General features: G+C 34.0%; 1 protein-coding gene across 2 annotated transcripts in view; it reads right to left on the bottom strand.

Moving 5' to 3' along the window:
* Positions 1 to 1,056: 1,056 nt before the first annotated feature.
* The window catches only part of LOC109101196 (potassium voltage-gated channel subfamily D member 1-like), a 61,993-nt gene continuing 42,591 nt past the window's right edge, over positions 1,057 to 20,458 (bottom strand). The window contains exons 3-7 of one of the 2 annotated variants that reach the window (XM_042729361.1): positions 15,083 to 15,245; positions 13,330 to 13,413; positions 4,707 to 4,799; positions 4,365 to 4,603; positions 1,057 to 2,838 (exon numbers count right to left, since the gene is read on the bottom strand). In XM_042729361.1, coding sequence (XP_042585295.1) covers positions 2,631 to 2,838; positions 4,365 to 4,603; positions 4,707 to 4,799; positions 13,330 to 13,413; positions 15,083 to 15,245 — 787 coding nt within the window. In that variant the 3' untranslated portion in view covers positions 1,057 to 2,630. The remainder of the gene's footprint in view (positions 2,839 to 4,364; positions 4,604 to 4,706; positions 4,800 to 13,329; positions 13,414 to 15,082; positions 15,246 to 20,458) is intronic. The other variant, XM_042729362.1, reaches the window with a different exon arrangement.

Below are 20,458 nucleotides of genomic sequence, written 5' to 3'. Positions count from 1 at the left end.
CAAATGCATTTTTAAAACGCAATTTAAAATGTGCATTTAAAAAGATTTATTAATTTACTTTTTTATTGTTTTATTAATCCACATTTTAAAACATGAATTAAATTAACAGTTTTAAATTTGTCTATTTATTTATATACAAAAATAATTTATTGTTTTATTAAACTATAATTAAAAACACAAAATTAAATAAACATCTTTAAATAGGTCTATTAATTTGTCCGCTTAAAAAAGGGGTTTATTTATATACATTTTCATGTTTGAATTATTAAATCAATAAATTCATTTTATTTTTATGTGGCACTCTCGGTCCTCCATACCTTATGGGGACTTTCTTTAATCATTTGTTCCGTTTAAATCCTGCCTATGCGAAGTCATGTTCATCTGCCTCCATTTTTGAGTGCAGTGCATAGGCTACATCTCCAAATCAAATCAACAACTGATGCAAAGAACCAAGTCCCCACCCTTCATTTTTCTTTTCCAGTAATCCATTACACTCGGATGTACATCACAATATGGAAGGAAATATGTTTTGATACTTAAGTTTCAGCGCAACTTTCAAGTCAACATAAAAACATCTTCCATTTCCTCACCACATTTCATTCATTGATTCTCAGAAGATAACACCAAGCCCCACCCTACATATTTTTAGCATTCTATTCCTCTCTGAAATATCACATTTTAGAAGTTAAATGGGTTTTTAATGCCATTTCTTGTTGACTTAACAGTAAATCATTGGCTGCAGTGTGGGTAATTACACTCAGCTAAATTATTATGATTTAATGGCAAATTCTCACATTATGCAAATTGATAGCCAATTACACAGTGCTCTCTCAGGAGAAGACCAGAAAACAATTAGCCATGAGACTTTTAAGTGAACATCAACCAAGATTAGCTCTATAAAATATCAGATGGTGTCAGCAAATCTGAAGAAAAAGACCATAATCCACTGACATTCAGACATTTTTGGGGCCACTGTTGATATTCAATAATGACACATTTCAAACAAATTAACTGATGCATATGTTTAGATGTGATTGAGAGCCGACACACACCATGTTTCTGAGTTCTGTTCACTTTATTTGTGGAATAGACTTTACACCTCTGTGCTTTTGATATCTAACTCTTTAATCTCCTACCGGGAGCCGTTTCATCCAACACCCCCTGCCCAAAATAAGCAGGTGCCTGACCAATTACTAAATTTACCACTTCACACTGCTTTATGAAGCTGGAGAGAGAGAGAGAGAGAGAGAAACAGACAGAACCAAAACGAACGTAAAAATAACTTAGGAACAATGCTTGTAAACAGAGTAACAAATATATTTTCATCACAGTCAAGTGCAAATTTGCATTCCTCCTTTTTTGTACTAATTTCCAGATATAATTGTATCTTTCACTTCTGTTCTGTAGTAAAAAATAATTACACTATTATTGCCTGTCTCATTGCTGCTTATGGTTTTTAAATAAACATTAACAGATGAGCTTTAAAAACAAATTAGAGAAATGCTTTACTGGATCGTTACATAGCCGTGTTCGATGCATAAGCTATTGTATAAAAATAGCTAGCTAGGTTTTAAAGTTTACACTTAATTACCAAGCCAAATGAAAAATAAGTTGAAGTGACTCTAATTACTGGAGTAAAACTTGATGACAGTGGTAAACGCCCTCCATTTGCTTTAAAATGCTAGAGAAACCTTTCATTTTCCCATGGGAGAAAACACATAAAAATACCTACAACGGTATCCATGCATATCTGTGATCAAATAACACAAGTCCTTTCCAGTCACACACACACACACACACACACACACACACACACACACACTCTCATTGCCGACCTCAGATTTTTGCAAAAAACATGCCTGAATGTTTTTTAACGTTTATCGTTCTTTTTTTCTAATCTGGTGCAACACGTTTGATCATTAATACTCTGTAAATATCGTCTTTTTTCATCAATGTCAAGAAAGAAAACAGGACAAACAAAACGGAGGTAAAAGAAGTACCATGCAAAAGTATGTGAGAGTAGCATGTTGGGCGGCTCCATTCTCTGCCATGGTATCTACTATACAACAACATGCATGTTTGGATCAGAAGTCTCGTCTTTTTTTGTGGGGTTTTGAAGATGCATGTGATCTAAAGAGGTATGATACAAATATTGATACATATACACCACCTTCTTTATCTCGGCCGTTGTATTTTTCCCTGCAAAGATCTACGAGTTTGATATATCGATGTACTTTACGATAATTTCCGCCTTTTGTAATCTCTCCTGCAACTGTATTACGCAGTGGACATATAGGCATAATTCCTGCTTGTTGAAACATTGCATATCTTTAAAAGTAAAAGGCCTTCTGTGCCACTACAACTGCTGATTTATCGTAAAATGCGATTGAGTTCATATTTTCAATCTCCCCAACACGCATACCGTCAGTCAGTCTTGCGTGAATTGTCCAGGGTCGCAAAAAGCATGTCAGCTCATGCGAGTCCATGTCAAATTGTCGATTTTGGAATAAAGCAGATTTGTTACGAGATGCACTTTGTCTTTTCTGTGGCGTTTGCGATCTTTCCTGGAAGAAGCCTGCATCGCTTCCTTTCCTTTTGTGCAGTAGGGGATGCTTGTGTGCTTGTGGTGGTTATAAGGAGGAGATCTTCACTGTCTCATGGGTGAAGGAAGTAGGGCGAGAGTTGCGTAAGATTCCGGGAATGGCAGGAGAGGGCGGCAGACTCTCGTCAGGGGTGTTGGCGGGTGGGGTGGGTATACTGATTATAGCCGCAGTGAAATCCCGATCCTCACAGTTTAGCTTCAGGTCTTCTGTCCGGGCGTTGAGACTGGAGCGGCTGCTAGGATGCACACGTGCGCGCACACATGCACACGCACGCATGCACGCACGTACGCACACACACACATACATACACACACACACACACAATTGCTATGCTACACACAATACACACACACAACACACACACACACACACACACACACACACACACACACACACACACACACACACACACACACACACACACAACACAACACAAGAAAAAGTTATTGGTTATATGATATATAATCCTAAGTGTTACAGGAATTATTGTTCAACCACAATTTTTGTTTAGTATAAAAATTACTAAAAATTAAACTGTGGTATTAGTCTAACAAGCTTTACTCAGAGTATCATTTTCTTTAGAATTTATTGTTAATTTTGTATTAAATATTGCAAACTTCATTTTTGTATAAATTATGTTATATGACAAAAAATAATCATTTATCATCTTGACAAACCTTAAGAAAAAGAAATAAAAATAAATAAATAAAAAAAAAGAAATTAACTAACTCATAAAAAAAAAAAATAAAAAAAAACAAATCTCATATTTATTTATTACTGTATGAATAAATATGAAAATAAAATATTTATAATTATTTAAAATAAACAATTATGAAATATAAAAAATTTAATAAGTTATATTTGAATTATTTATTTATGTATTTATATAGCTTACCCTAAATTATATATAAATGACAAATCAATATAAATTATTTTACAACTACTTTATAATTGTGTGTATACATTTTCACGACATAATTACATATTTTTAATTATAATTTCCTTCTTTATAACTGTGTGAACATTTTCATGAAATTATTATATATTTCTAATTATTGTTTTACTATATAATTGTGTGTTATACATTTTATAAAATAATTACATATTTCAAATTATAATTATTTTGAATTCTAAACTATTAATATATCATAATAATTCATTATGATATCACTATCATAATAATTCTAATAATATTTAATTATTTTAAATTCATAATATACCATGTTAATTTATATATAATATTTAAAGTAAATATTAATTACTTGTAGTAAGTAACAATTGCAGATATACATTTTGGTAGTATTAGTAAAATAAAATATATATTTTTAAATAAATAGGAAACAAATGAAATAATGATTTAATTCTAAAATAGTAATACTGTAACCGTTACTGTAGTGATATATATATATATATATATATATATATATATATATATAGCTATATATATATATACTGTATACATACAATTTTTATTTTTATTTTATAAATGATTATATATTTATTCCATAACTATGCATTTATATGATTCACTATTATATTATATAAAGGATAAATCACTATAATTTATTGTAAGTATAGATTATTGGTAGCATAAGCAAAAATATAATTGTGTCTAGACTGATCAATCTGTAAATTCTATGTTCTATTGCAGTAATGAGAACTTTTTTTATTTTGTAATAATGCAAAAATTCATAATGGCTTTAATAATACTTTTCCTTTTCTTTATGTGAATAAATCATCAGGGTCTGTATGATGTCGTACCTTTGGGGTCCAGCAGAGGTTTTGTGCACTTGCAGAGTGTCCAGCTCCTGTACGCTGCCCCGGCTGACGGATACGGTGGAGTTGGCGAGGCGGATGGCTCTTCTCTTAGCTCTGCGGGGGCAGCAGGACGTCGCCACCCCCTGCTGGCTGGAGATGGAAGTGCTGCGGCTCGTGCGATAGCCCACCGACTCAGTCATACACATCTCACTGAACGTCAGCTCGTCTGTGAACTCATGGTTCTGATGGAAATACAGGAGGAAATACTTCATGAAATGCTGCATTTAGGATATTTTTGAACAAGAAACATATTTTGTGTCCAGTAACAGACTGAGCTGTACTTACTGTTGTCTTTTCCAGACAATGCAGCAGGTGATGGTGTTGGTGCTCAAAGGAAGATCTGTTCTTCAGACACAGAGCATTGTCACTGCCTCGACCCTGAGAGATAAAAACACCAAAAGAGTTTATTTAGGACGATCCATAAAAACCATGTCTTTAGATACCAGCAACTCACCTTAAGTGCACACAAATCTATTTAAAGAGACCACGACTATTCACAGCCTTCAGAAGATGTTAACATCAGCATGACTTCAGGTTTATTTTTGTTAAAGAACAAAAGTTCACTTAACATTTTTTTCACTGTCATCTCCTACAGCAGTATTGCTATTGATTAATTCCACAAACAATATTGTCCTCAGAGCAAAATTCAACCTTTTGGTTAAAATTCGGCCTTATTATTATTATGAACTCTTGTTATTGTTATTATAAACACTTATGGGAATTAGTCACAACTCCAAGTGTGGTCTATTTTTATCCAAATAATTAAAATAAATAAAATATAATACTTTATTTTCTATAATAGCAACAAAAATAACAACAACAACAAATTCTGTATAAATATAAATGTTAAATATGTTTATATATATATATATATATATATATATATATATAGAGAGAGAGAGAGAGAGAGAGAGAAATACACTATTTTATTTATTTACATACTAAGGCAAGTACAGTATAATAAGAATTAACATAAAAAGTTAAAATAATGTAGAATTATTATTAATCAGTTATACTTACCATAGCAACTGGCACATAATAATATTAATGCATTATGATGATCATTTGTATTAATATTAATCCTGTACTTCATATATATTTTAAATTATAGTTTTATTGTATTCTATTTAAATATGGATTTTAATATAAGTTCAAAAGAACATTTAGTAATATTCTAAGTGTATTTACTAAGTGTCTTTTTATCTGTAAAATGGCAATTTGAAATACAGACATAACACCACCCCAACAATATTGTTTTTGTTTTTTTTTTTTTTTTTTAAGTAGATGTGAAACAACCACACAATATCATTGAGGAAAAAAAGTTGCCATTTTTATATAACTACAGTAAAAAAAAAATAATAATACTGACCAAATATGTACATGAAAGACTGCTAAATATGATCCAAAACAGTCAGCAATGTAGTGAGTAGGCAGTGACCATGTTGTGTGACTTTGGCATGCTGGGAGATTTAATTTCTGCAATTTCTGTTACTGCCAAACTTGTTGCTATGATACATTTCAGAATGTGAGCTGCTGTTCTGTGCACTTTTATCCCATAATTACTGGAAAAACACATTATTTAACTGCTTTGAATATGGCACTGGCTCACTGAGGGTTAAAAGCATCATTGCCTTCACGTCACCTTTGATCTGACCTTGCTTCACCACTCATCTACCTCTCGAGACAGACCGCTGTCCCTGATGCCACGCGCACGTATCCGGTAACCTCTATAACCTCTGTTTGTAAAACGATCACACGCGAGGATGTTGTGTCCTGAAGAACAAGTCTCTCAAGAAAACATCATTCCCAGCATCTCCCTTTTATGCCTCCTGATACCATCTGGCCCCTGAGCTCTTTGTAGCTCAAGGCAAGGTGGTTTATCGCCATCTATAGATGCAGCCCATCGGAGGCCTTTAATGCAGCCGATCTTATCGAGAAAACAGAGGACGGGCCGTTCGGAGTGGCTCTGACACCCAGGAAAGAGCAAGGACGGCTCTGTCCGCCACGCAGGAAATGCCCCGTCAGCTGAAACCAAGGATGACTGATGGAGTCGGGGCAGATAAGATCACCAATATCTGGACCTAAGCACAATTAGGTTTGTTTTTGCTAAACTAAAAGTCCCAAGTAGAATGGCATGACGCAGCTACACCGGCGAAAACATTCGAGAAAGTTTTTTCACGTACTGTAGGACGTGAGTGTGGGAGCACAAAGCAATTCCTGTTCTCAGCAATCCGTTTGTGGCCCACCAGAACTGATACAACCAGGAACATAATACAAAGCATTTCAATCCCATCTAATTCAACACGGGAACTACATTTAAAAACTTCCCAAAGCGCAAGTGTGTGAGCAAACAAATTCTAGAGAGCTGTTTCAATAAAGGATCCACTACGTTATCTTGACTCGCAACAATGCGATACGTCCTTCGGTGCGGCGCGAAATGAGAAAATTAAAGAATCTCAATTTGTCTTAATCTGTTTCCTGTTTGACCGAGGAACCCAAAGTGAATTTCCTTGCCACACAATCGCAGGTACACCAGCAATAAATCCCAAATAAATACATTTCAGTCAAATCCACAGGCAGCAATACTCTCTTCCCGAACACTCCATCAGGAGAAGAGATTTGCCTCCCTGTGGAGGAACCTCAGAGGGTATTAAACCATCAATCACTGACAATTCCATTGTTAAAAAAGCGCTGATAGGGACGTCACATTAACGACACAATTTTCTCAGTGGAGACAAGATATACAGCCACTGGATGACAGAACTACCTGTGATTAGCATTCTGTGCAGACTGTACTGGTGTAAAAAAAAAAAAAAAAAAAAAAAACACCTATGCATCACAATGCAGGATTCTAAAAGCTCCAAGGTTAGATAAGATCAAGAAATCTAGCAGGTCACTGGCTTTTGTAAATCATAACACAAACTTTTAAAAAAGATGCTTTTAATGATGATGACAATGCTGGAATTTTCAGGGTGATTGCTTGGTTGTTCACTAATAATAATCATAATAAATTGTACTTATTATTATCATTATTATTATTACAGAATAATATACAACATTATATTTAGTGGTGATTACTAAGGCGAGTATAATTTACTTAAAAATAATTAAACTATTATTATTGTTGTTGTTATCATTATATATTATATATGTATTTTATTAATAATTTTATATTCATTTTTGTTAATAATAATAATATCTTAACCACAACTACATAAAATGCTGTATTTTGCATGACGAGTTATTTTGATGTATAATTTTATTTAAAATTCCTTTGAACATTTTCGTCAATACATTATTATTATTATTATTATTATTATTGAAATACACTATTAAATGTAGTGCCACTTACTTAGGCAATTATAACTTATTTATAACAGGTTAATTATAAATAGATTGCATAAACTTTTCCTAGTGACCTTTTATCAAAGGTCAAGACTCGCACAGACTCTTGAGTGCTGAATAAAATCGTGCAGAGACAAAAGTAAGACCTAAGTCGAAATTCAAAGCCAGAACAGGCTGAAGAGTTGAAAAAAGCCTTCGTCTGGTTTATAAATAGCACTGCAGGCCTGTTAGTAATGGGTTTATAGATCCAAGCTGAAAAAAAAATACGCCCTCACTTGGGGATTGTAAATATTGGATTATTGTGGGTTTCACAACCTGAGAAGATTCTGGAGAACTCTACCTGCCGCATTAGTAAAGACACGAATTGAATCTCACTCTCGCTTTGAATACAGCTACTTTTCCTGCGTGGTGAAGATGGATTTCAGCAGTGGGAAAAGGTGTGTTGATGGAATAGAGCTCCACTTTAATCCCTGCAGTTATGATCTGATAAACTGACAGGCCACGAGTCTGCGGCAGATACGATTTCAAGACCGACACACCACAACACACTTCAAAAAATCCTGCAAGCTGTAAATCCTGCTTTTAAGAAACAGAAGAACATAAAACAATTTATCTAGCTTAGTTATCTGTCAACATTCACTTTCATTTTATGGAAAAGAAGATGGGACAATCATTCAAAAAAATTAAGTCATACGCTATCCCTTTAAACTTTTAAGTAAGTAAAATAGTACTTTTTAGGTTAAACTTGTTTTATTTGGTTTTATTAGAGGTTGTTACTAGCAACCCCCCCCCCACCACCACCACCACCAAAAAATAAAAAAATAGAACACCTTAGCAACCACCCACAACATCATGCTGGCATGATCAGTCCCCATATTTTCTTCAGAAAGCATAGGCTAATCATAAAGTTTGCTTTTATTCTTTCTTAGTCTTTAAGTACCTTTGAATTTATGTTAAACAAATGGGAAAATCCATACATTGTTATTTACACTGTGTATCTTCATTTTCCGCTCTTAACTGTGAAGCAGACTCTATATTCAGAATGTATTACAAGAGCAACACGATCAACGACAAGCGCAGTAAACACACCCTGGAGCAAGAGGAACTGCAACGAGTGCAATAATTACATAAAACCACAGAGAGACACAGATATTTAAACAGGTTTGTTTTCCCTGGGATGGCAATTACTGCAGAATAATGATAACCAGGGCTTCCTCATGGGCAAGAGATTGTTTCTGTTGAAATAAACATTGTACTTAATATCACTTAATATAGAGGTGAAAATGCCATTTGAGAATTTTAAGGGGATAGTTCACCCCAAAATGAAAATTCTGCCATCATTTACTCACACTCATGTCATTCCAAACCTGGTGTTCCACAAAAGAAAGAAAGTATTCTCTTTTGTGGAACATAAAATAAGACATTTTGAAGAATGTTGATTTCAGTTCCAGTTCCCATTGACTTCCTTTGTAAAATACTATGGAATAAGAACCATAATTATTTGGTTACCAACATTCTTCAAAATATCAGGATTTTTGTTCTGAAATGCATAGAAATGCATACAGGAACACAAAAGAAGATATTTTGAAGAATGAACTTTTGTGGTTCCTTTTGACTTGACTTTTTGACTTTTGACTACTATGTATACATAGTAATATACTATGTCAACTAAAATTGTTTGGTAACCAAAATTCTACAAAATATTGTCTTTTTTTTTTTTACAGGAACACAAAAGAAGATATTTTAAAGAATGTTTATAACTAAACAATTTTGGTTTACACTGACTCATATTGCATGGAAAGAAAATACTTTGGACGTCAATAGGAACTGAAACTTTTTGATAATCAACATCCTTCAAAAAATCATCTTTTGTATTCAGCAGAAAAAAAAAGAAATGCATACAGGAACACAAAATAAGATATGCTGAAGAATGTTGGTGGGGGGGCGGGGCAGAAGAAAATAAATGCATACATGAACACAAAAGAAGATATTTTGCAGAATGTTGGCAACAGTTTTGGCTCACTGTATGGACCAAAAATAAAAGAAAACCAAAACAAACATCAACAAACAACAAACAAAATAAATTCCTTTGTGTTCAGCAGAAGAAAGTAAGCCATGAAGTTCTCTCAATGACATGAGGGTGGGTAAATGATGACAGAATTTTCATTTTCTCATAGCATACCAACATGCCGGAAGGAGAAAGAAAACCAGTTGAAATACTTTTCAAACTGCTGAATCATACTGTGATAAATAACTTCAAAGAGCCTAAAGAGCCTCATAACATGACCCAGGAAGGAGAACCAGGTCAAAACTACATTTTCCTAGATTGCCAATTCTTACAGGTCTCCAGATGGTGTAGTTACGGCATCTACCAGCAGGATGCTAACCGAACCGTGCTAACCTGAACCTGACCCCTTGAAAAAAAGCAGCCCAAGGATTATTACCAAGATGAGTGTCAAGTGAACCGATTCGCCTTAAAGGATCTCTGTAATTACTGCCGTGCATCCCACCTGTCCGGCATCACCTGCCTTTCATTCCCTGTTGTTAATTGCTATTTCCTCACAGCAAGGACACGACACCCCGGGCACAGCCCTCAAACCACATTTAGCTGACTCTGAATGTCAGCGGCCATATGAAAAAGCTGTTATTACAAGGCACTTGTGGGACTGATGCATTCTCAGAGGCCAAATGACTGACCTTTACACATACTGTAACACTGTTTGATGAGATCTGAAAGACCGTATGATCGTTAATATCTCAGAAATCTGTTCTGTGCTTAGCAGCATGCTGGCAGCCGAATAATATACTGTACTTTTTACGAGCTGGTGTGTTATGCTTTAATGACCGTTCGTGTCATGCTGTGAATATGAATACTTTGATGCTGGAGCTGAGATTCTCTTGTTGCTGAGTTCCACTGTGATTTAATGTGTTGTATTTAACTTTTTATAGTTTTATGCTTTTAAAATCTGAGGAATTAGATTTGTGTTGCAGTTCTGTGCTGGGAATGTATTAATGGACAAATACATTTTGATTCATATTTTATGACTGAGCTTTGGCAATTTTTAAACAGAATGAAAATAAATTTACCCTCATGTTTTTCCAAATCCGTAGGACTTTGTTTTTCTGTGTAACGTGGGGGAATATCTGGGGATATTTGGGTGCGTAAGCAACATTGGACCCCATTCACTTTCGTTGTATTGTCGCTCCAAACCTATATGAATTTTTATGTAGAACACACAAAGCAAAGCAAAGCAAAACAAAAACAAAACAAAACAAAAAAAAAAAAAAAACAAAAAAACAAAAGTGGAAATTTGGAATGCATCAACACTGGTCCCCATTGACTTTCATTGTATGGATGAAAAAACATTTTTCAAAATATCTTCTTTTGTGTTCCACAGAAAGTCAGAATTGTCAACTTCGGGTGAATTTGTGAAAATATATGTATTCAAGAAAAAAAAAAAAAAAAACACTTAAACTTGGCCAGTTATGTCCAGTAATAAGAATTAATTTACCCTAATACTACTCCAAACCTGTATTTTTTCTGCAGAACACATAAACAAAAAAGATATTTTGAAGAACTTTGGGTCAAAAAAACACACACAAAATCTTCATTCGTGTTCCACAGAAAGAAAGAAAGAAAGAAAGAAAGAAAGAAAGAAAGAAAGAAAGCAAAACCTCTCTTTAATTACAATCCATTAACAAAAAAAAAACATACATTATTAAACACAAACCATTACTTCATAAATACATACTTAAATCAAATTATTTAAAATGAATTAAAACAGCTTCTTTTATAACAATATTTCACAACCTCCCTCTTCAGTGGGTTGATACAAAATATTTCCAACACCCCATAAAGAAAAGAAACATTCAGTATCATTCACCAATTCATAATACTTATAATCCATAACCAAGCTACTTTTTACCAGAGCTCACAAAGAAAGAAAGAAAGAAAGAAAGAAAGAAAGAAAGAAAGAAAGAAAGAAAGAAAGAAAGAAAGAAAGAAAGAAAGAAAGGTTTGAATCAACATGAAGGTGAAAATAAGAAATAAAATAATAATAATAATATACAGATAGAGATAGAGAGACAGAGAGAGAGAGGATAGATAGATAGATAGATAGATAGATAGATAGATAGATAGATAGATAGATAGATAGATAGATAGATAGATAGATAGATAGATAGATAGATAGATAGATATGGCTGTATATCAGCACGACTGTGATTCGGCTGTAGGCACGAGGTGTAAAGTCTATAAAGTCATACAGGTTTGGATCAACATGAGGGTGATTAAATAATGACAAAATTATCATCTTCAGGTGAACTGTCCCTTTGAGTATATTGAGCAAAATGTATGTATGAACATTACAGCTTGGCCAGTAACATGTATGAATTGTTGTGCGATTTTTCAATCTTGAATTTGCTGTCAGGCGAGATGCTCCTGTTAGCCTCTAAACAGAAAACCATCTTATTATGGAAGATCCAATATCAAACATTTCTGCTGGAGAATCATTGCAGCATCTATTACACTCTATGTAAGCAGACACAATACTAACTGTAGTTGAGAGAACACTTAACGATTCTTTTTCAACAATACAACTTCCCAGAATACACACAAATATTACTGTCTGTATCTTCATAGACTCATACAGTCAGATGTTTGATGTTTGTTCTGAAAGATTCCCTTTATGCTAAAAAACTCTGTGTATCTTTTAATGATTTGATGTCAGGCAAACATAGTCATATCCTTAACTAGCTCTTCTTGGATGTGCTCAGTGAGGCAGCCGGGGAGACTGACACAGACTTTGTATTGTTCTTCAGATCATTTCAAAATATAGTTCACAGCAAAAGCAAAGTTCTGTCATCATTTACTCACCCTCATATTGTACAAAAACTTGTATGACTTCCTTTCTTACAAGGAACATAAAAAGAGACACTCTGAAGAATTTTAACTAGAAGCATAAAAAGTATCATAAAATTAATCCACATGATTTGTGCTATAATTAAAGTCTTCTAAAGTTATAAGATAACCTTGTGTTGAGAACAGACTTAAACTTTCTTCAAACTTTGTCTGTTTATTTTACAAGCTTGCTTTGATGTAAATGATGCATAACAGACTTTTTTTTTATTTTAGTGCAAAATTAGATTTTAAAATATATCCAAATAGAAAAGAGTTATTTTAAATCATAACATTTTACAATATTGCTGCCATTTTACTGTATTTTTGATCAAATAAATGCAGCATAAGAGAGCATTTGTGCAAGAATTAGAGACTTTCAGAAGCATTAAAAACTTACCGACCCAAGCTTTTGAATGATAGTGTGCATGAAGTCTGCATACACACAAAAGAAATTTGAGAAGTTAAAATGACTTCATTTTTAGTGTGTTCTCAAAGCCACAGGTAGCACAGACTATTTTTTATTGCATTCATGACAGCTCCTGATCACTGCTGTCCTCAAAATTTCCTCTTTTATTTTGAAGCAAGGCAGTCATACCTGAAGGAGTAACATGGGGGCGAGTACATGGTCACATTGCTTTTAGACTACTCATGAAAAAATCTCACCTGAAATCCTCCTTCTTCTTTGTATTGTAGGAAGGCATTGGTGGTTCCCTTCTTGGCCAAGCGTATCCTGGCAAGTCGGACTTTCTGTAAAACAAAACAGAATTTATCTGAATTGATTGTGTCAGCACTTGCTTCACACACAACTGCAGCGACTCAGAGTAGCAATGATTCCAGTAAGACTGTTTAGTTACGTCATGGTTTGTTTAATGCTATTTTAGGATGACAGCAGAGCGAAGGGACACTTAAAGAGATAGTTCACCCCAAAATGAAAATTCTGGTATAATTTACTCATCCCCAAGTTGTTCCAAACTTGTATGAGTTTATGTTTTCTTTCAAGCACAAAAGAAGATATTCTGAAGAATGTTGGTAACCAAAAAGTTGACGGTAGCCATTGACTTCCACAGTAAAATAGTCAATGGCTACCGTTAACTTTATGGTTACCAACACTCTTCAAAATAACTTATTTTATTTCAATAGAAGAATGAAACTAATACAGGTCTGGAAAAACTTGAGGATGAGTAAATTATAACAGAATTTTTATTTTGGGGTGAACTCTCCCAGTAACTAGTAAAACTCAAAACTTTTGCAAATATGCATTTTTTTTTCCTTTTTGTAATATATATAGTATAAATGCAAATGAAATAATGTGTGAAAATATTATGAAAATATTTTATAAATAAAGAGCCAACCCCTTTTAAATGACTGAAAAATTAAATGTCTAAACTAAATTACTAAAATCTTCCTTGGACAAAAACAGTTTACAATGTGTTTTAAAGGGATAGTTCACCCAAAACTGAACATTCTGTCATTAATTACTCACCCTCATATCGTTCCAAACCTGTAAGACCTTTGTTCATCTTCAGAACACAAATTAAGATATTCCGAGAGCTCTCTGACCCTCCCATAGACAGCAAGGGTCCTTACATGATCAAGGCTCAGAAATGTAGCAAGAAAATCATTAAAATAATCCATGTGACATCAGTGGTTCAACCGTAGTGAGAATACTTTTTGTGCGAAAAAAAAAAAAAAAAAAAAAAAAACGTAAATAGTCTTAATTAAAAATTAGTCTCCTCCGTGTCACCCTGTAGCGCCATTTTGGAGAGTATCACATACATATACAACGTATGCTGTTTTGTGTCAGCAGCACCGTTGTTTACGCCGTGATCTTCATATGTTGCATACATTGTTTACGTATGTGATACTCTCCAAAAGGGCACTATAGGGTGATGCGGAGGAGACAAATTGTGTAATTAAGTTGTTATTTTTGTTTTCTTTGCACACAAGAAGTATTCTCGTAGCGTCATAAAATTATGGCTGAACCAATGATGTCTCATGGATTATTTTAACAATCTCCTAGCTATGTTTCTAAGCCTTGATCGTGTAAGAATCCTTGCAAAATATAAAAAAACATAAAGCACCCGGAATGCATCAAAAATATCTTAATTTGTGTACTGAAGATGAACAAAGGTCTAACAGGTTTGGAACGACATGAGGGTGAGTAATTAATGACAGAAGTTTCATTTTTGGGTGAACTAACCCTTTAACCCTAAAATGTAACTCTAAATTAAAAGAAGTTAAGAGGTTCAAATAAAGCATCCAATCACGTTATTCTTGATTTGGCATAGCATCCTCTATCATATATTTGTAATAGAAAAACCTATTTTGCAAAGACTTATTTTTGGAAGAACTAGTTCTTAAAACCAAAAGAATATCCAGAACAAACCCAGACTGAGATAAAGCGGTTATGTAGTACCTGCTGGGCTCGCATCTTGTCCGCTCTCTGGTTCTGATGGTAGATTCGGCTGAAGTTGGACACGATGACGGGTACAGGAAGGGCGATAACCAGCACACCACTGAGAGAGCAGATAGAGCCGAAGATCTTTCCAGCGATGGTGTTTGGAACCATGTCTCCATACCTGCAACAAACACCAACGTCAGTCAAACACTTAACAGCTCTATATGTGTGTGTGTGTGTGTGTGTGTGTGTGTGTGTGTGTGTGTAAAAGAGAATGACAATGTGTGTGAATATGATTACGCTTATTTAATGACAAATGCTTGCTCAGAATCTATTTTGCAGTCACATTTAATGTAATTGTGTAAATTAGTTTGGAAAAGTGCGCGCGTATTTCAATTCGCAAGGCTCCAAAGCTCATCTCTGAGGCCCCTGGGGCTCTAAAAGACCCCTAACACATCCCATTACCCATGTTTAATAGCAAAATATATCATCATAGAATTGCAGAATGCTATTAAGGTGATGTGCTTCTCATAAACACTTACACACACCACAACACTGCAGCAGCCATAATCAGCGCTGTCTTCCTACACACTGCATGAGGGTTAACTAATTTACAGGGGTGGTCATGGTTAAGATGTAACTCATACATCTCTGAGTGGAAAGAAACACTATAGGTATGTTTGGAATGGCATAGTATGATATTACTCATATTATTTTTTACGGTACGCATACTGTGTACAATATGCACACTTTCTACATGCATGCAATTCCTGGATGACATTTGCAAAGGTATACAGTTTACAACCAGAGCACACTGTGAAATACTATATCCCACAATGCAATGCACTCAGTTTGACACTGCATTTCAAACAACTGTGATTTCTTTACATTCTTGTTTATTATCTGATCTGTTTGCTAACACAAAATTGGATTAAAATCCACTAGCTCATTCATAACTACACACTACCATACTATTCATACTATTATTAATATGCCATATAAAGAGAATACAAGTAAATGTACTTAAATCATATATTTATAGTTAGATTGGTCAATGACAAATGGAAATTTAATGATCGAATAAAGAGTTTAATTAAAACAGAATTTATTAGAACATTACTAGTGTTCAAAGATTAAATTATTGTTTATATATACATACATATACAAGTAATATACAATAATATTTCAGTAAATATTATTTCCTTAAATTATTTACTAAAATATTACAAACAATATTTTAATGGGAAAATATTATGAAAAAAAATATATATGAAATTATAATTTCAATTTTAATTCAAATTAAATGACTAGACTAAATTCCTTCTTGGACATACATACATAAAAAGAATAAAGTGTCTCATTTTCAGGATGTGCTACATAAAATTAAAAACACTAACCTTAAAATAAATCCTACTGCTTCACATACTACATTAAAACTGTAATTTATTTCCCAAATAAATTGCTTATTACTTTCTGAAATAAATTTAAGCCAGCCCTTTTTCTTAATGACTTATTTTTACTTACTTAGTCATGTATGACATAATTAAACCACCTAGTTTTTCAGTTAAAATCAAATCAAGAAATTCAATAAATACTCATTCTGGATTAAGTAAGTTCTGAAAGCTGAAAGTTATTGTATTTTTCATAGCAGGTGCATCAATCTTTTTTATAACTCAAACAAGCAAGAAAAATATGCAAAAAATGCAGCCCACTACACCAATAACATCCATAACTGCATACAGTTTTTGGATGGTGAGGAATGAAACCGCCAAAGCACAATTATTCACAGCTTTACAAGCAGACAGCAACACTTTTGAAATGTCATTTTCTGATGTTTCTGAAAGGTTCCTGGTGCGATAAACATTTCTCTGAGGTGTACTCTGCATTTTGGATCAGTCACTGACAACACAACAAAAGAGAAATAGAGAGAGAGAGAACGCAATCATCATACGGCACATTCATATTCACATCATGTTCCATCCCTTCACAGGAGACCGATCTGCAGGTGGTGTAAATTAAACCAATATTTGTTTTTACAGCAGTGTTGATGTTCTGCACTTATATCCTGTCTACAGCATCACCAGAACAAAACTGTCTGAACACTTTTCTTCAATAATACGGAGAGTATATGCAATTCAAAACTCGAAAACATTTTTTTGGAGTAGTGACATAAGACTTTTAGCTGAAGTGACCTGCACTATTGCAGTTAAACTTTACATTTGATCAGTTCAAGCATTCCCTGGGATTCAAACCCATGACCTTGATGTTGCTAGCACAGTGATCTACTCTCTGAGCTACAGGAACACTATATTAGCCACTCAAGGTTGTGCATTATAGAAATTTGACCACGGTTAAAATGTGTGGTCAGTAGAATCAGGTATAATTCTGAATTTAAGAATGGATTCCCGTTCATTTAATGAGTTGGAATTTAAACTGGCCACACCCACTAGATTTGAATTTTAGTTGCGACAAAATGTTGCCCTTGTTTGCAGTACCGTTTTTTTGCAAATGCAAAGTTTCTTAGGGGAACGCAAAATATCTGTGAGAGAACTTAATTTAAATATATATTTTTCCACCCATGTTATATATATTTTTTCTATCTTCATCTCTCTTTAAGGGCTCTGTATAAATATGCTAAATTATGAATGAATAATGAATTAAATAAAATTATACATTAAATAAATTTAAATCTTTAGGCTACTAATTATGCTTATTTAAAGCAAAACATTAGCAAAGGGACTAGAAAATCTTTCCTCTCATTAAAATCACCATGTCTCATTAGGAGCTCCATTTAAATATAATAAAAAAATTAATTGTTAATAAATATGAATTTAAATTAGTTGTTATTTTTTAAATAAATATAAGTAATTATGTTTATTTATAGAAAAATTTTTTCTCTCTCATAAATCCTTTTGCAAACAAAGCAAAGACTCTCCAAGACCAAAAATGTCCTTTAGTGCTTTACAGAAGAAGGATAGTAAAGGTTTCGTGGAATTTCTTGGAGGAATGCAAAACAATTAATGAAAAGCATTGAAAAAAAAAATAATAATAAAATAACCCTTGTATTATATTTTTTCTTGTTAGGGGCTGCATTTAAATATACTAAATGATGCATAAATTATTAATTTAAAAAAATTATAATAAAGAACCTTTAATAACTAAAAAAAAATACTAATTAAAATGTGAAATTTAGTTTTACTAATTATGTTCATTTATTACTTAAAAAAAAAAATATATATCTCTCACATTTGTGTTAAATTAAAAAAAGTCAAAAGATACAGTATCAGTTCTCATGCGTCTTTTGTTGCATAAACCAAGTAATTCCAAGACTAAAACATTTCCTTCACAGAAGAAGAAAAACAATACTGAAGTCAAACGCATGAGAGTCGTTAAAATTTTACATTTTTATCCCTTTAAGTGATATTTACAGACAAAAAAATCATCTCCCTTCTAAACAGTAGTAATCATATGCCATATCCACGTGAACATGTTATTTACAGTCTCTCCAGAGATCAGGAACAAGAAATCATCTCCTCAGAAAGCCTCCAGTAAAAGCCGTCACATCCAGGCCTGTCACCTAAATCAGACCAGGGCTCTCTATTATGTTTTATTGACACATCAGACCGATATGAGATTTCTCATAAGAGCCTGATCAGATAAGACTCAAACACACACTTACTACCCCCAAACCCTTTCCAGCATTCCTCATTTTTCAGGCCCTCAGTACACACCACTCTCCCAGGACTAATCTACATTGGCCCGGCCCCCTAATCTTGTTTCCAACTGGTAAACGTCCAAATTTTGGCATCTGCAGATGGCCCTGAGTGCACGAGGAGGGCAAGAAGCAGATATAGATTTGTACGATGACAATGCCTATTATCTCTCCGATGATTCTTCGTTTTCTTGATCTCTGAACATTCATTCTGTTGTTTACTATTGTAATTCAGCTATAAAGCAGAGATCAGCAGTTAGTGAAGGGGAAAAAAAAAAACATTTGCAAGAGCAAAAACCTCATTACCTACATGAGGTGAATGCTGATAACTTTGAAACATGAAACCATAAAACTGCTACATAAACAGTAAAAGTTGCTCCGAAAAGGACAGGTAATGTAACAGGGCCGCATCATATTTTTTTATTACGCAGCGCAAATTCATGCATATCATTCAGGCATTATCCAGGAGAGCTCACTATCCCTTTAATTTTCCCATAATAGAAAGTCTTAGACAGATGTCCCCTGGGCAAGAACAAGGCTGCCTGGCCTAGATGCCGGTCTGGAAAGGGGTCAAGGAGGTTTGCCAGAAGTTCACGGAGAACATTGAGCAGAAATGGGACGGAATATTAAATGGCGACAGCATGGAAAATATCAGAGGGAAAACAGCAAACAGTTGTTTTCATGACTGCTGATGCTGAGATTTTCCTCCCCTCCTGAGGCGCCAGCGCTGGGACATCACGCTTACACTCTCTCGCGGAAATCTTGCTGGAGATAAAAAAGGACGATTAGGTACAGGAGGACAGAATAAAATAAAGTTCCCAAAATAAAGCTTCCTCAAACATGTCTATTTTTTTCCCTGCGAATCTGATACAATCCTGTTTCCCTGGCCTTGAAACATGACATCACTTTAAATTCAGCAAAACTCAGCTATGAATAGCAGCGGTTGCACAATCGCAATTAGGAGCATGTCATCCTGAAGTCCTTCACAGCATGACGAGTAAACCATCATGGCGTAACACACAAGGGCAACGTGCAGAAATGACAGCTGATGTACTGCTTGTGGCATGGTAAATACATTCTGCATACATGCTATTAAAAAAAAACAGCACACTCTTAAAAATAAGGGTTCTTTATTGGCATCCAAAGTTCCATAAAGAACCTTTAACATCAATGGAACATTCCCACTGGACAAAAGGTTCTTATACAGTAGTATAAAGGATCTTTAAATTAAAATGTTCTTTACACCAAGAAATATGGTACTTTTGATAACTGTTCACTGAAAGGCTTCTTGTGGAACCCAAAAATGGTTCTTCTGCACTCTTAAAAATAAAGGTTCCTTATTGGCATTGATGGTTCCATGAAGAACATTTAACATCCATGGAACCTTTCCATTGGACAAAATTTTCTTATAGTGGAAAAAAAGGTTATTAAGATCATTAAAATGTTCTTTACACTAAGAAAGATTGTACTTTTCAGAACTGTTCACTGAAAGGCTACTTGTGGAACCCAAAAATGGTTCTTCTACACTCTTAAAAATAAAGGTTCCTTATTGGCTTTGATGGTTCCATAAAGAACCTTTAACATCCATGGAAAATTTCCATTGGACAAAAGGTTCTTAAAGTGGGAAAAAAATGTTCGTTAGATTATTCAAATATTCTTTACACTAAGATAAAAAAGGTTAT

This window comes from Cyprinus carpio, chromosome B8, assembly GCF_018340385.1.
Source record: "Cyprinus carpio isolate SPL01 chromosome B8, ASM1834038v1, whole genome shotgun sequence".
In the NCBI taxonomy this organism is placed as follows: domain Eukaryota; kingdom Metazoa; phylum Chordata; class Actinopteri; order Cypriniformes; family Cyprinidae; genus Cyprinus; species Cyprinus carpio.
The sequence above is the reverse complement of the archived record's forward strand: the minus strand, read 5'-3'. Positions and strand labels throughout refer to the sequence as shown.